The sequence below is a fragment of the Sciurus vulgaris genome (genome assembly GCF_902686455.1).
Source record: "Sciurus vulgaris genome assembly, chromosome: 15".
Lineage (NCBI taxonomy): Eukaryota > Metazoa > Chordata > Mammalia > Rodentia > Sciuridae > Sciurus > Sciurus vulgaris.
The window spans coordinates 27,507,335-27,525,174 of record NC_136476.1 but is presented as its reverse complement, the minus strand read 5'-3'; the positions used below and the strand labels follow the sequence as shown (position 1 = coordinate 27,525,174).

The 17,840-nt window shown below is 37.9% G+C and overlaps 1 protein-coding gene across 3 annotated transcripts in view; it reads left to right on the top strand.

Moving 5' to 3' along the window:
* The window catches only part of PTPRD (protein tyrosine phosphatase receptor type D), a gene marked incomplete at its 5' end in the record, with an annotated part of 242,588 nt that overhangs the window by 138,262 nt on the left and 86,486 nt on the right, over positions 1 to 17,840 (top strand). For all 3 annotated transcript variants that reach the window (XM_079112996.1, XM_079112995.1, XM_079112994.1), the window contains 2 exons: positions 507 to 548; positions 1,050 to 1,147. In XM_079112996.1, the coding sequence (XP_078969122.1) occupies positions 507 to 548; positions 1,050 to 1,147 (140 nt within the window). The remainder of the gene's footprint in view (positions 1 to 506; positions 549 to 1,049; positions 1,148 to 17,840) is intronic.

Sequence of the window (17,840 nt, the reverse complement as noted above, 5' to 3'; positions counted from 1 at the left end):
CACCCTCTTTCCTTCCTTGTGCTTTCACCATGTGCTCACTCTCCTGAATTCATTTGCTATTAGTGGACAAAGATGTTTACACCTGAAGTAGATTGTAGGTTTTTCTGGGGGTTGAATAATGGGACCTGGGTAAAATGCCATAAAGTTGTTAGTGTGGCCATTTGTAAACATTCAGGAGAAGGCTACAACCCCAATTTCTACAATCTGCTACTAGTGGAAACATTTTTGAAGTTCAATTTGGTGTCTGCTGTGTCGACAGTGGTTATTGTCAATGAACTGTGGTGCATGTCGTTTTTTGTGTCCATGTTGCATGTGAATGTCAGTCACCTACAGGTTTGTGCAATACTAAAGTGATCCTAATCTAGTCACAATGTGTGGTGAATCCTGCCAAAACTTGGAGCATTTTTATTAGTCCTTTTTAAAAGCATATCAGGCTATTCATTTCATTATTATTTTTTCAACAAATTCGTTCTTTTATTTTATTTACACCATCATTTCCTTTGCAGGTTCAGATGATTCCGGTTACCCTGGTAACCTTCATTCCTCAAGTTAGTTTTCCTTGATTATGCATAAGTCACTTTATGTTTCCTATCAAGCTACTGCTCTTTCCCTTTTAGGCCTTTCTCAGTGTCTGTTTTCTTAGTTCACTTTACACCATTTAATTCCACCCAATTTCCATTTCACACAGTGCAGGAGAAGGAGTTTGAAATGACATAACAGTCATTACTCAAAGCAGAAGCTGACATCAAGCCTGACTCGGTTTTCTCCGCTAGCTAACCTCATTGACTCATAGCACAATAACGCTTTCTTTCACACTAGGAGTGCTAGTTTGGGGATTATGCTTGGTGACTTTTCTATTTGGCTACAAAATCCATCCTTCCAGAGCATGTCCTGCTTTGAGTAACCAAACTATCTGCCTGCTTCCTCACCTAAAACATCTTTACTACTCACATATTTTCAGGCCATTTCTAACTACAGTGTTCTCTATATTTTGGAAGAGTTCACACAATTTTCATCTGTTCTTAAATGCATTTCTTCTTTTTTAATAGGTATGGCTAGCCATCCTCCAATACCTATCTTGGAACTTGCAGATCACATTGAAAGATTGAAAGCAAATGACAACTTGAAGTTTTCCCAGGAATATGAGGTAAATCACTGTGTTTATGTTTTACAGCACTTCCAAGAGTTGCCTCCCTCTTTTTTTGACCATATTCCTGAAAATGAACATCAGGGCTTTTTCATTAAATATGACTCACAGTCTGATATAAATATGTTGAATGAATAGCCAACTTAAAAATATTTGCACAAGCAATATAGTAGTTCTGTCTTTTTTTTTTTTGGGGGGGGGTGCGTACCAGGGATTGACCATAGGGGCACTTGACCACTGAGCAACATCCCCAGCCCTATTTTTGAATTTTATCAAGGACAGGGTCTCACTGAGTTTCTTATTAGCACCTCACTTTTACTGAAGCTGACTTTGAACTTGAGATCCTCCTTCCTCAGCCTCCTGAGCTGGTGGGATTATAGGCATGTGCCACTGCACCTGGCAGTAGTTGTATCTTTTTAGAGACGTTATTTTGTTTGTTCAGTGTTACTTAGTGATATTCATTTACCATATTTGGTTTTTAAGCTCATAAAATATTCTGAATTGATAAGCTTCCCAGTATACAAATGGGTGCCAAATACCTTGATTTATGGTGAGGATTTTCACTGAAAAAGAGGTTACAAGAATAAGTAGATTCTTCAGTATTGTTTGTGATTTTACCCTTTAGTCTAAAATAATATTAACACTAATATCAAGATAGTAATGTATTCCCAGAAAGTCACCTATTTATGAAAGAACAATGAACTGAATACGATCTTAAAATATCAGGGTCTTTAAAAACTGTGATTTCTTGATGGAGATAAGTGAAAAGCCCTTGCATGTATGTGTATTTGGATAATGGTGGCATTTCTTAAGAGTTGCAAAACTGGATATTTATGTTTTTCCATAGCAACAGGGAACTATAGTGAAACCAACTGATGAATTATTGATAACTGGGCTGTCATTATGCTGGTAGTTCAGTTTTAACTTCACATAGGATTAAAATTTCCATCTGACTCTTATGTTCATGCCAAACAACAAGAGGTCCTGTGGTGCCTCAGCGGCTCAGATTCCTCCATAAAGGGTCTCTACTGATTTACTTACTAGAAATCTTAAAGCACTACCTCCTTCTTACTTCCCCTGTTCTCCATCAGATTGACCTCACATGGGGCAGTTGGACTACATGATCTCTCAATCCTTACAAGCTCTAATATTCCACCCTGTTGCAGGCCTCTCGAGGGGTCCAACCTCAAGTGGCTGGAGAGGCAACAAATACATGAAGTGCCATGTGACTATAGAACAGCAGGGCCTGTGGCAAGCTGAGTATCTGCATGGCCTTCCTAAAATCTTCAGATCTTCTGATTTTATTTTTAATTACTGTGCTAGGTAAGCAATATCCAGCTATACTAACAACCACCTCCACCCTTAGGCCTTTTTGTCAATTTGCATATGCAAACAATCTTGGTCAACTATAACGGAACACAAAATATATTTCTTATCCTCTTCCCCCTTCTCTTCCTTCTTGTTATCTTTTCCTTTATTCTACTTCAAGCATTCAAAAGACCATTTTCAATTTGGGGTAATTCACATTGGATTGTAGGTTGTCGTATTTTCATACATGCTCAGGTTCTTCTTTCTTCCCTGCTCTTCTTCTACATCATAATGGCTCTTTTTAAATTATGCAGTAGCCTTTCAAACAGTTTGTGTGGATTCCAGTTTGGGGTTTGAGGATGCAAATTGAATTTTAGCAATGAAAACAAGGTGAATGATGAATACCACCTGGGGCACCCTGAAAAACTCAGCAAGTGTCAGTGCTCAACAACCAGAAATCTTTCACCATTCCAACCTGCTCTTTTTTGTTATCATGATGAATATTTTGACATGTGACATTTTCTTCATGGCCCTGCTTTCATTCCTTGTTTGTGATTGAATAATATAATGAGTCACAAAATTGTAAAACAGTGATTGCTCAACCAGTTAAGAAGCCGTTAATTCACTCTCCACCAGTGAAACTTTAAACGTTGACAATAATATTTGCATCCCTCAAGCAACCTCAGTTGTATGCATTGAATGCAATAACTGACCTCCTTTAAATGTGGTATTTCCCAAGAAATGCTGCATATGAAGCCACTCTAACGATCCTCATTTAGCCATTTGGATTGGAAGTGCTCCTTGAAAGTAATTGAAGTGCATGCTGGCGGTGCGGTGCTCCCATTAGCTACTCCCCCAGGACCCCGGCCACTGCCATGATAGCCTGCACTGAGTCTTTACGTTCATCATGACCAAGATGTGTGATTAAAGCTCCCTGGGCATGAATTGACTCAACTGTGCTTTAACAGCCATGAAGGAGATATTTAAGTGTTGTACTCATCTGTGATAATAGGATTAAGACCTCTACATAATATTTCAGAGCAACACTTGAGGGAACTTTTTCTTATTAACTTCCATGTATATTTGAATACATTTTCACTGGCTTTCAGCAAAGAAAATGGAGGAAAGAAAACATTATTTTCAAACACCTTATTATTTTGGCATAATCACTATGAATTAATGTTTACAGAGACCTCTTAAGTTGCAGGAAGCTAAATTTCTCCCTCTGATTCTAAGACTAAAGCGGAGGTTAAAGACACAAAAGCTCTTTGCACTGATCCCGAGTTCAGAATAGGAGGAAGCAGGTTAAATTGTAGCACAGCATCATTGGATCATGGGAGAGACCTGATTTACTGCAAAGGCAGTTGGACCCCATCATTGTCTTCAATGACAGCCACAAGAAGGAACTTGAGAAATGAATATGACCTCATCTCTGAAGGTCTTTGTAAACACTTTAGGCTACTAGGATTTACGTAATGACTATTTGAGGAAGGCCTCTAGAATACAGAGAACAAAGCATCCTCCCTTCAGCTCCCACAAACAGTGTGGTTTTTGAAGTCAGAGCATTAGACTGTTGAATTGTCAGGCCAAACAGAATAATATGTGTACTTCTTGCTAAACAAAATCTTTAGCTGGAGCTTCAGCACCATTTGGAAAGCCTACTTAAAAATAAATTCCTTGTCTCTATCCTAGAAATGGAGTAGGTCAACCGTGGTACCCGGATCTTTTTAAAAGAGCACCTTGAGTAACTTTGATGCAGGTGTCTGAAGACTTCAATTGAGAAATGGCATTGCTTTAGGATAATGTATTACAGAACCTCTTTCAGTCCTCATTTCATCCTGTCCTGTGATGGCAAATACACTGCCATATTTGAGATTCAATTGATAAGCATCACCCCAGTCATTATTAGTGTCTGTCTGTCTCTCCCCCGCTCCTCTTTCTCTCTCTCCCTCAAACACATATACACAAACACCCTAAATGGATTGGATTCATTAGCAGTAACTTTAGCCATAGAACATGTTTAAGGGAAAAAAGAAGAGCAGTTGATTTATTGTAGAGCCACAGGCTAACATTACAGTGATGCTTCAAAGACTATCATCTGAATCAGGAAAACTGCCATTTTCCTAACAACTCTGGAAGATCTTTGTGCTTCTCTGAACTGGCTTTATTCATTTCACTTTGAGGGCCAACTTCTGTTTCTTCCAGCCACACACACAAAACATGGTCTTTGGTCATGTTTTCATTTACATAGAGGTCCCCTCTATATAATTTTTTTTTTTTTTTTTTTTGGCCAGTTAAATTTGAAATGCCTGAGAACAGGCTCTAAACTCTATTTGACTCCCTTTGTTGTGGGGACACACATGAGGATACACTATAGCTACTAACAGTCTACTTGAACAGATATGGATATTCCTTGGATTGGAGAGGGGCAAGTTTCTATAGAAGGACTTCTAAGAAGATGAAATTATCAGGCTGGGGTTGTGACTCAGTGGTGGAGTGCTTACCTATCATGTGTGAGGCCCTGAGTTCAATCCTCACCACCACAGAAAAATAGAATAAAAGTATTATGTCCACCTGCAACTAAAACAAAAATGTAAAAAAGGTGAAATTATCAACTGCATGACTATAGAACATTATTGTGCTAAGTACTGAGAAGAACAGAGAAGAAATAAGAAACTGTACTTCTAGAACATTTAGTTGATCCAGGCAAGCATATCCATACAAAATAATGCATACACCAAGGAAATAATGGAATGTTACTGCGATTCAGAAAGCACCAGAGTGAGCTGGAGAACTGGGAAAGATATTGAAGAGAAGGTGGTACACTTAGAGCATCTTGGAAGAGGAGTGGAGGGCATGTTGTCAAGGGACATTTCAAAGGCATATAGGAGAAGGATGCATGGTGCTGTCACACTCAAGGTGTGGACTCCAGACCATCTGCATTGGCATCACCTGGAAACTTGTTAGAAGTGCAGGATTTTAGGTAATATTGCAAACCTACTGAATCAGAATCTGCATTTTTAACAAAATTCCCTTTGCAGATAAAGTATAAAGAAGAGTAGTACTAAGTAGATTTGTTATGGAGGAATAAATTGTTCATGGTGAAGAGTTGGATGAAATGAAATTAGGCAGGTAAGGAGGACCAAGAATTGTAATGAGCTTCCAGTGTGAGGCTCACCAGTGTTAAAAATGAGTTTGAGGCGGTTTAATGGTGGAAAGGGCATGGGATTTAACCCAGATAGATTCTTGTTTGACTTGAATACTTTGTATGCCTGTAATCCTGCACAAACCTAAGAGTTACTATAACAATTAGGCCATATGTGTGCATATGTGTATTAATCCCAGCACACACATCATGCTCACATGATGTGTGCATGTGCACATATTATGAGTGGCTCCGACAGTGGTAGCCAAAAGTCTGGGCTCTTTTCATATAGGGATCCAGTGAAAGCTTTTTTGTAAAGAGGTGATTACATTCATTTACTTAAAAAGTATTATTTATAGTAAGATAAAATATTTTATTAAGGTCCTATGACACCTATCCTCAAGAATTTCCTCTCCTTAAACAGACATACCAATGAAGAAGAATTATAAAATATGATCAATCCCTGTGATAAACATTTTCTTTTCAGGATACGACAAGAATACAGAGCACACTCATAACATGGTTTCTTAAGAACTTAATCTATCATCAGTGTATATAATGGAAAAATAGAACCTGGGGAAAGTAAGAGCAATTAGGGGATTATAAAACAGCTCCGGGTTGAATCCGTGTGTTCAAACAACGAAACATACAAACGGCACCGGGAGAACTACACATGCTCTGACTTTCACATCTTGGTGCTGCTGATCTTTGTAGTGGGAGGAGTAAATGATATGGAAACAAGCATCTCCCAGAGCACATTCCACTTCTTCTCACAACTAGATTCCATATGCTCTTTGCTAGATGAATTTACTCCAACCACATTGCTCCTAACACATAAATATACCAGTAGTCACTGTCAATAAATGCTACAGTTAGAGAAGATATAAAATTCTTTCTCAAGATGCAGTGCCCCATAGAAATAATGTCCTGAGTCATACATTCTACTTCACGTATATTCTAGCTTTCATATGTTTTGTGGTCTGGGTTGAGATAATAGCTCCCTTGTAAACATAGAATAACAACATATTCTCCAAGTAATAACTTACAGCTTCCAAGTAGGAAGTAATAGCTCATTTACACAGTATCATTCATACCATATTTCACCTGCCATGCTAGTTAGCCACTATTCTCAGATATCTAGTTTCAAATTTGTGAGTGCTAGGTCTTTTGGTAGTATCACCTTAAAATTGTATATTAAAATTAGTCTGAGCAGTCTTTAGTTGTGATTGGTAAGAGGCAAGGAACTATGGTTCACAGAAGTCCTACTTGAAGAACACCTTCAACCTATTTTGTTCCTATCACAAAGCCCAGAGCCAATTTCTTTGCTGCCATCTGTGGAAGAGGATTATCTTTGATCTCAGCACTTATGTGTCTTCCATTGTTTATCATCTAAATGTGCTAAGAATTTCTTCTTGTACACATGGCAATGTTCTCATGTCCCCTGTTTATGCCAATGATAATGACATTCTTGTATGAAACATTCCAGATACCAGGGCCCTATTCTCCTGTTTTTATAACAGCATGTATATTGTACCTTTGCTGAACGAGCTAAAAATCTTCATAGCACTTTAGTGAGACAGGTAAAGGAAACAGATATATCATTTCCTTGATGAATAATGGAATACATCAAGACAATGCTGACATTACTTAGGTCATATATTTAGATGTATAGAACTTGATAGACCTTGTCTTGGAGATAAGGAACATGAGACCAAGAAAATAATTACACGGCCAAGGTCACACACCTGCTGTTTGGCAGATCCAAGTTACAAATTCATGTCATGTCGACAGTCTTCGCTGTACCTTAACTCACATCCTCAGAAGATCTACATCTTTTTCTGTTTGTGTTCTGATTACAATGCCTAGGAACTGCAGTCTCCAACTAGATCAAAATATTTCTCCTGATATTTTCTGTGAAATGTCATAGTTACCAATTTGTATTGCATGACCATCCCTGGGAAAACTTAGTGTTTTTCCTGTGATATGATAAAGATGCATTTTTTTTTCTCTATAGGTAGTTGATCCATTCCCAGTGGTAAACATTGTGTTCCTCCATAGAAGAGACAAAACTTGTGTTATCAAAGCAGTGACCACAAAAGAAAACATTTCTGTTTTCCCTAGGAAAATGCTCTAGGTATACTCGACCATGTGTTCTAGTGTATATTAGCAGGCACAAAGCCATCATTAGTAAATATTTTGTAAACCTCTGAGTATTCATAATGCAAAAACCACTTGCCATATCTGCTTTCAATTAGTTTATAATTTATGTGTAAACTCACAAGGGTGGACTCACATTAGAATATTACACAGACACCCGTAAGAAGCCAGGCAATGTATATACACACACACAGTTTTTGTTTGGGTTTCTTTCTTTTTTTTTCTTTCACCAACTTTAAATGCACTAATTTTTCTACATAGTGGCTCTGCTATTTTCCTGAAGAAGCATAGTAGGAAATGACAGATTTATTTTCATCTTTGATACACAATTGAAGAGTAGAATAGACTAGGGAAAAGCCTCCATTTTTATGTTTTTTGGACATATGAACCATACATAGAGAGTTTGCTTTTGTTTTTAATTATGAACACATGATGGTGGTTTATGTAAGTGAATGAAAATGATTTCATGAAACATAAAGCAGTAACAACTTTTTTCATACCTGACCTGAATAAACAACAACCTGATGAGGTTGTTGAATGGCTGAATTTACAACGCTGAGTCAGATTGTTCTGGTACTCCAGGACTGGAGGTGACGTGTGGATGTTATTACCCACTTTGATAAGAATTGGGTAGTTTTTGTACTTCTGACTGGATGCTGACCCCTCTGCCTGCCACTCAGTGAATAGTATAGCAGAGAGTGACCAACAGCATAGACCTTGGAGTCAGGCTGCCTAAATGTGGATGCTTGCTCAAGCTGTGTGACCTTAAACAAATAATTGAACCTCTGTATTTGAGTTTTTTCATCTCCACAAAGGAAGTGATCTTAGTACTTCATTAAGTTATTAAAAATAAGTTAATTCATTAGAATGCTTATCATGTCTTTCATGCAAGTGCTCAGTAGTTTTAGTAGCTTATTCTATCACCTGTAGACAGCAGCATTTAAAAGATGCCCCATGGTTACATGTACCGGTAAGGAAGAAAGGCATTGTCAATTTAATTGTAATATGTCATCAATTATAAGATATACATCAATTTCACAGATGTTACAATGAAGGAAAAAGGGTATGCCTTAGAATCAATGGAACCCTCTACTCTTCCTGTCATTGGCCAAACCCCTAAGGCTTTGCTGAAGCCAGTAAAAATCCCAATATAAGGAAAGAAAAAAAGAAAATCTGCTAGTTTAAAGCAACACAGTGAGCTTTTCCTCTTTGCCTCTTCTTGCATTCTAGTCGGGGGCTGTACAGGCTTCTCCTGGGGTCAGGTGTGATGGTTTCTCTGTGTGTTGTTGACCACGTGGCAACAAGCTCACCACTGAGCCCGCAGCTGATGATTAACCAAAGTATGTGTCTGGATCAATTTCTAACTAAATTTACAGTTCACCGAAACTCTTTGTTGTGATCAAAATTGCTCATACCAACAACAGGAGCAAACAGAACAAAGGGAGTCTTTCTGTAAAAAGAGCTGCTTTTCCTGGTCGACATCCCCACCTGATGTATCAGCAGCAAAGCCACATTTTCAGGCTCTTTTGTCTCAGAAAGAAAATAGACTGTTATTATCTTTCAACAGTTTCAAGTGAACACATTTTAATGCAGACCCTCAGATTTAACTCAAAAGTACCTACTGATTAAACTCTCAGTGCAGCTTTTTAGTGAAGGTGGGCCTGCCAGTTGGCAATCTGAAAAGATGCCTTCTTTTTTCTGTAGTTAAGGACCAACCTCACCAAGTAAGACATAAAGGTACGGAGAGTTCCTTCCCAGCTGGCAGCCGTTTTGCATCTTGTAAACAAATCTAGTTGGACACAAAGACACAGCAGCACATCTTAAACGAAATATCGCATCTAGAATCAGGGTGTGTTTCTAAGTGTTTATAGTCTGTATTCCTTCTGAACTTCTGTAGTTAATAGAACTCAAAGTGCAAACCATTTCTCAAGTTTCAAAGCTTATTTCTATTTGGACTTTTAAAATGTTTGTTCTTTCACCCACTTTTTTATAAGTTTTTTTTAAGAACCTCAGACATTTTTTTTTTTTTCCCTGCCAGCTTTAAACTTGATATCTTTCATGCTTGAGCCTTTCATTTTTTTCTTGTGGGAGTCCTACTCATCTTGGGGAAAACTCTCTTAACCAGTGTTCTGACGGCTCTTGTTCTCACACGAGTACACCATTACTAACTGGCTCTTGACCACCACTGGACATTGACCAGAATGTCTTCCACCTGCTCCCATGGGGAGCCCAGGGCTGTCAGGATGCAACTAATCCTGAGGTGTCTTTAGTTCCAAAGCAAGCTTTCAACTTCAGAAGAGAACAGGAAAAACACAGGAAAAAAAAAAAAAGACACTGCTTTTTTGAGTTTGATTTTAAAATGAAGTTGGAGTTTTAGGGTACAGTTAGAGGGACACCACAGCAGATGCTGGAGAGGGCTGTGAGGTCAGGGGAAATAGGGTGCATGTTTCGACTCGGCCATTACGAGCAGTGGTGCTTAACCCCAAACCTCCCCCTCTAATTGGCCTTGCTTTAAGATGCGATTATTGGCATCTACTCATGAGGTTATAACAAAGGTGTACATATGTTAGCTGCCAGGCCCCTTGCTCTCTATACTCAGTACAGAAGTGGCCCTTATCATTGTGGACTTCAGTACTCATGAGCTACCTTTTAGTCACTTAATAACATTGACTATCTTTCACAAGTTATTTTACCTTCTATAGTATTCCCTTCTCATCGTTTGAGAGTGGAGCACTGTAGAAGCAATTAGGTAAAGGTAAGGGGTGACGGGGATAAAGGGTAATTATAATGTCTGCAGAGTTCTTTTCATATTTGGTCTATCATGTTATTTCTGGAAATTAAATCTACATTATAATGTCCAGAAAAAGATCTCAAAAATAACTCATTTTACTGGTGAGTAGAAACTATCCTGGTGTCTCCACTATGAATTTTAATGCTCTTAGACACTTGTTTTCCCCTGACCTGTTTCTTTTTAAGCACAGTTTGAATGCCTTCATCTGCTTGTATTTACCGGGGAATAAAATTTTTTAAAAAGATCAAGAATTGGGCTCTATCCTGGATGATAGAGCTCCTAGGAAAAAGGGGAAAAAGAAGCAATAATTGTAAGTGAATGTCAGGAGTGGAGCAGTATTGAGGAGATTCTTCCCTGGGAGCTTGACTTGGAGAGTCACTGAAGACTGCTAGAGATACAAGACTCCAGGCTGAGGGAGGTGTGTGCACAGAGCCATGGAGAGGAGAAGCAGCATGACTTGCTCAGGGGATCCCAGCCTGTTCTGTAACGGTCACCGCAACCTCACCAGCCATGCCACTGAGCATCAAGGTGGGAAAGGTGATTATACCCTTGAAAGGTCATGACAACATGTTGAGTCTGAGTGAGTGATCACAGAAGAATTCTCAAGTCACAAGTCACAGAAATCACTTCCTGTTTCTACTCCCAAAGCTGCAAGTACCCAGTTTTTTTTTTTTTTTTTTTTTGAACCCAGCGCCTTGTGCATGTGAGGCAAGCACTCTGTCACCTGAGCTATATCCCCAGCCCCCAAATTCCTAAACAAATGCACCTATATTGCTATTTCTTCCAAGATAACTTTTGGGGAGAATTTTAACAGTCCTGCAATGAGGGCTTGGAGCGAGGCTGCAGAGAGCCTATTGCTACTCCAGATCACAAGTATGTCTTTCCTTTTTCATGTATTTAAATTTTTTAAAAATGGTAATGACAGTATTATTTATTTGTCATAGTTTCTCAACTGTGGCGAAACAGTTTGTCACTCATTTTGAGAAATAATTGTTGGGCTCACCACCATGTTTGGGGAGTACAGAGAGGATAAAAGACAAGGATATGAGCATTAAGATGTTACATGAATTTGCAGATTTGGCTATGCCTTGGGAAGTATTAGTCTTTTAATCATCACAGATGCAGCAATTGGAGTATTTGGCTTTAACTAAAAAGTTCATGCATGCAGCATAATCAGAACTTAATTATTTCTCACTTGCTGAGTAAGTTTCCTTAATAGCAGGCATTCATCAGTCCTTCCCACTCCAGACAGAGGTTCACGAAGACCCTTGATTTACTTTCTTCTAACCCCTCCCTTTTCTTCTCCCTCCCCCACCTTTTTCTATGTCCTCTCCTTCTCTCTCCCTCCTTTCTTTCTTTTCCTCCAGCTTTGTTTTCTTGGGGGGTGGGGGTGCAGGGTTAAGACAGGTTGAACCCAGGGGTGTTCTAGCACTGAGCTACATCCCTATCCCTTTAAGATAGGATCTTGGTAAGTTGCTGAGGCTGACCTTGAACTGGCAATCCTCCTGCCTCAGCCTTGAGAGTGACCGGGATTACTAATGGGCCACCACGCCTGATTTTTCTTGCCAGTTTTAAGAATTTTTTCATAACTGCTTTATTATTATTAAACAATAAAACATTTTTATATCATGAGAATAATACTTAGATTTCTCCAGGTGTCACAGTACCTAGTGCTTTGCAAGGATAACAATGATAGCAAACCCTTATCTAACACTTACCACATGCCAGGGGCTCTTTGAAACACCTTACATATATTAACTCATCAGTCCTTCCAAGTGGATTCTTTTAGTGTCTGTGCAGTACAGGATAAGGTTCTGAACCACAGAAAAGCAACTTGCTCAAAGTCACACAGCAAGTACAGCAGAACTGGGGTGTGAATCCACGTAATTTGGCATGGGGGTAATGTTGTGACTACTATAAACAGTTGCCTCTCATGGTTGATCTTATACCATGATTTTTGCTATGGACAGTTTTATGCCATTCACTTTATTTAAGGTGGCCACATACTGTTCACATGATCCCAAATAAAACATATTGGCCAAATTTCTGATGGATATAGTTATATTTTTTTACTTTCAGTACCAGAGACGTTCTTTGAACAATAATGCAAAAGAACTTGTTTTGCTTTGGTTAGAACCCCTTATACCCAGCTTCCCTCTTCATTTTCATATTTATTTCTTATTAAAAATGAGCAAGTTTGAAGAAGACAAAAGGGTTACAGTAAATACCTGAAAAGTAATAGCTAGTACTCTATCCCAACTTTGTCAAACAGAACAGTACATTTGATTCTTGGAGCTAAAATCAACAACTTACCAGCCATATTCTGTAACTGCTTGTGATACTACTGGATACCTTTGACTTTGGATCTTGACTATTCATCGGGAAGGTAAAGAGAAGCAGGTGTTGGAAGGGATTGGAAGGTGTAAAGACCCAGTCTTAATTCTGAGAGGATGGTTAGTGTTGACTTGTTTCGTTTCTTGACATTTTAAACTGTAGGGTTGAGTCTACCTATTTGTCTAATCCTGAAGATGAAGAAAAAGTGAAGACATTCTGGCAAGGTGTCCTCTTCTCCACAGATGACAAGCCAAATTTCAATGCCATTTAGATAAGAACCTTGATGAAAGAAAAACTTCTTCTCTACAATAAATTAATCTACATCAATCTATTTAAGTGATATAAAGTAACACCCTTAAGATTTTAAAAACACCCTTTCATCTGTGAGAAATATCCTTTTATGTTTCTGCATCTTAATTTTACCTAAAAACTGCTAAGTGACTTGAAAAGATGGGAGCTATAACTTTTCAGTCCAAGAAGTTTGCCACATTTCAAGATGATAGGAGCATGCAAACTCCTTGCCCACTTTCATTCCTTGCCATTAGCTTAAAGGTTTGTCATCATTCTTGTTTGGTTTGCTTTAGCTCCAGCTTTTCTTTCTGATAAAGGGTATGGTATATATGTGGGCAGTGTCATGTCCATAAGCTCATCAGGAGGTGGAAGCTCAAGTATCAAAGAAATGATTTCACTAGGGGACCTTTTTAGAGTCAGTCTCACTCTCCTTCAGCATCTCGCCCTGAAATCTGTTCATCTGATTGTTGTAGAGTACAGTTTAAAGTTGATGTTGTGAAAATCAGATTCTATGCCAGATTCTCCTGTAGGTTTCTGCCATACCAATGCCTCTGGTGCACCCTGCAGGTTTAGGTCCTATCTCCTCTGTTGGTTTGTCACTACAGAGTACAGACATGGCCACAAAGGAGAAACTATAATTAGTTTAGTTAATGAACAGTGAAATGCAGACTCCCTTTGTATTAAGAGCAGTGAAGGTACTGTATTAGGAAAGGTAGGAAAATTTCATCTCCATTTTCTCCCCTAGTAATTAATCGAACCCCTTGTCATCACTTGAGACATGAGAGTAAAAATCCTCGTCCTGAGTGTTGGAGATGTTGGATGTTGCTGTGCAATTGGGCATTGATTTCCTTTTTTTGTTTCTTTTCTGTTCCTTCTATATTGATCTTTGTTGTCACAGCTCAAGAATTCTTATGTTAGCTTTAAAAAAATACTTCATCAAATTCCAGAGATTTGAATCCAGAATCATAAAGTTTCCACAGTGGAGTTATATTTGAGGATTTGGGGATCTTTGTCTTTTGTCCGCCTCTATCATTTTATGGGGAGAAAATATTTCAAGGCATTTAAGTGACATGACTGAAGTCACTCGGCAAGTTGCACTTCTAACATTATGTGACAAATGATGTTTTCTAAGTAGACGCCCAAGATGAATAAGGGAAACCGTTTTCTGGGGGGAAAAGAAAGGCCAACTATAGTAATCCATCTTAAAGTCATGCTAACTTGAAAACACGCAGGTGATTTCTTTCTGTGTGAGAACCCAGATTATAAGCAGTTCTAAAAATTTAGGTAGCCATCAAGAATTGTGATAAAGAAGTAATGTTTATTAACAGAAAGAAACAAAGCAGTTTTAGAACAAAAACAAGTTTGTGTGATATATTTATGTATTTTTCTTCATTGTTTTATTATGGAAATATGTCATTCATATGGGAAACTCAGTTTTAAAGTGAAGAATTCAATGGATACACTTTATATTTGTCTCCTAAGTGGTTATATTATAAAGAAACAAGGAGACTAGTAGGCTTTTCACCTCTACCTTTGTTGATTACATTTGTTTTTATCACTTTTAAATGATAAGGTGAAGGAACTGAGGAGTTGTTTGAACATGACAGTGGTAGAGACTGAGGCAAACTCCAGCTGGAGACCTGAGTTCCAGACTGAGATTAAGGTGGTACAGGGGTCTGTCTGTCACTCTGTGTGTGTGGCAGATTTGACTTGTTCTTTGCTGTCTTGAATTCATGACAGTACAAAGGATTGCACAGCCTTCATCTTTTTACTCATCTGTCCATATCTTCACTAGAATCGAAGCTTCTTTAGGGCAGGGATTGTATCTTATTGATCAGGGTATCCCTCTGACCAGCATGGAAAATGGTTCTAGAATGAATGTATGCAGGAGTTGAGGGAAAAAAATGATACAGGAGACTGGTTTGTTCTTGGTATCTCCCTTTACCTAAATATAGTCACATGACAGCAAGATACATTTATCAAGTCATGAATAAAGATGCTTCATTAGCTTGTAACTCCACTACTGTGCTGCCCCAGGGGGCCCACAGACAGAAGCAGCAGCCTCCAGAGCGGTTGTACCTTCTCTAGGTGGAGGATGCCCCTTTGGTTTTGCTCGGTGGATCTCCTTAGGCAGCACAGTGTCAGGACAGCGCAGGAGACTGAGTCCCCTGAAGGCTCAGAAAGGGAAACCCTTAACCTGCCTAAACTGATGCAAGAGAAGAATGTTGATTATAGAGCTCACTTTTCTTACTGCCCCAGTGTCCGTAAAGAAAAACGATCTTGAAGATTCACGGCTCAAGGCCAACTCTGGGATGAAAAATAAAAAATCATTTTTCCTGAAATCTAAAGTTCCACTAGCAAATTTCATAGAATAAGTCTTTTTTTCTTCCTGCAGTTTTATCATAAAAATATTTTCATGAAAAGAACATCTTTGTTTCCTTAAGAGTTCATCTGCTCTTGGTACTCATTTGCTCTTGAAGAGGGATATAATCTTTTTGTTTTTCATCTGTAATCATTCCCACAGCAACCAATTGCAGTGCCACAAACTGAGGATTATAATTTTCATCAGAGAATAAACAAATGATCTCTGTGAAACAAAGCTTCTCATTTCCCCCAAATATCCTTGAGAACAAGGAAGACCAATTGGAAAAATATTAGCTACCTCTGAAGTAATTTTAAGAACATTAATATTTGCTTGTTGTAGGTCTTCGTTGTTTTCCAGCTTTACATTCAAGTCACTCACGCAAAAGACATTTGCTGAGTTTTTACAGTATACTAGATACTTTGCTAGACTCTAAGGGCACAAAGGTCAATTAAAGCCAAAATTTAACCCAATGCCACAATAACTAGATTTTGTTAGGATTCAGTATAATTTAGGACGAGTTTTACTTCAAAGTAATGACTTGGATTTTTATTTCTATTTCTTACATCTACTATGTGAGGGTTGATGGGATTTTTTATTTCCTCTGATGTTCAATAAATTCAGGTACTTAGAAATCCTGTAGAACAGTGCAGTTAGAGTGCTAGCAACTGTCTAAAATCTGTTCTTCAAAGTCTGCACTTCCTAATTTCTTAGACAGAAAAATAAATCCTTCAAACTCTGAGGTTTTTGGACCTATCTTAGTAAAAACTCGTTTTTTTTTTTCCTCTTTCTCATATTCTGTTAACTTGACTGTATATAAAATAAGATAAAGGTACAGCATTTGTTCTTCATTATAGCTCCCTGGCAGAACTTCTTAGTTTCTGTAAGCTATGCGAGCAGTTAACAAGCATAGTATTGTATGTTATAATTTCAAAGAAAATTTCCCAAGCTAGATAAAATATATTCCTCCAGAAAGAAATATGGATGCTAACATATCAAATAGATCTTTTTCTCCTCTTCCTTTATTGTAAATCATTGGCTAAGGGACTCTTTCATTTTAGTATCCATATTGGAAAGCAGAGCATATCCTTCGTGTTGTTTTCTTACCAATGTTGCTATTCACTGTTGAGCTTCTTTGTATTTTGTTTGCTGTTCTGTTAAATTATCAGATCTCATCCTCAAATTGGAGTAAATGAGATGTATGTACAATAAAAACAAATTCTAATTTTTCTTATTCATAACATGTTTTAAATGAAGTCATTTGTATTTGTATTTTTCAGTATATAATTGTGTTTACTTTTATTGGATAGCATGATTAATAAATACTTTTGATCTTGAGTCATTTTTACAGTAATATTGCCCATAAATAGACATATATAAATCTCCTAGAATGTTTATATCTATTCAAATGTTTCCAGCATTGGATCCGAAAAGTGTTATTTTTAATCTTCTAACATACTCTGGGCCTTGTTCAATTTGTACAAATTTAATGGACTGTAGCCTGGCTGATGGGCTATTTTCAGTAGTCTTGATGATCAATATAAAATGCTATAAAGTTGATGCATTTATAGTTATCACCATCGATGAGGAAGGTAATCTGAAAAAGGAATCAGTCTGTTACCCTCAGGTTCAGATTTTTTTCCTAAATTTTAAGATTCAGGATGTGAAAGTGTAATTATAAAAAAAATGAGTATCATAATTTCTAAAGACTGGCGTGGAAATTGAGGCAAAAGTCTGAAATTATTAAAGTTATATAAATATATCTTACATATATTCTGTATGTACCTGTACTAGGCTAGTCATTTTATAGGTTACAAATTTGTACGGTAGGCTGTTTTTTCTGTTCAAGAATTTGTAATAGAGTTGGGGAAATAAAGAATTGCCAAATGTAAAGAAAAGTTAAGAATTTAAATGTCCTTAAAAGAAGAAAAATCAGGCTAAATCAAGCTCATTGCCAAGTGGATGGTCCATACTGTAATGTGTGGTGGTGGGCTTGTGTGCAGATGCTTGGGAAGCATCTCTAGGCAGGAGTGGCTTGGGAGAGTGGCATTTGAACCGAACCTTGAAAGAAAGGAAGGATTTAGAAGAACAGACAGCATAAGTGCTCTCTGGCAAGAAATATCCCAATGTGGAGAACTAAGAATTAAGAACCTCTGACATGAACAGAGAAAAACAGAGCCAAGGGCTGGAATTCAGGATTGTTTATTAGGACCGATGATAACTACTTAGCATTAATATCGAAGTGGTATGCATCCAGAGGAATGCGACATGGGAATCCCTGACTTGAAAAGATTTTAAATCAGCA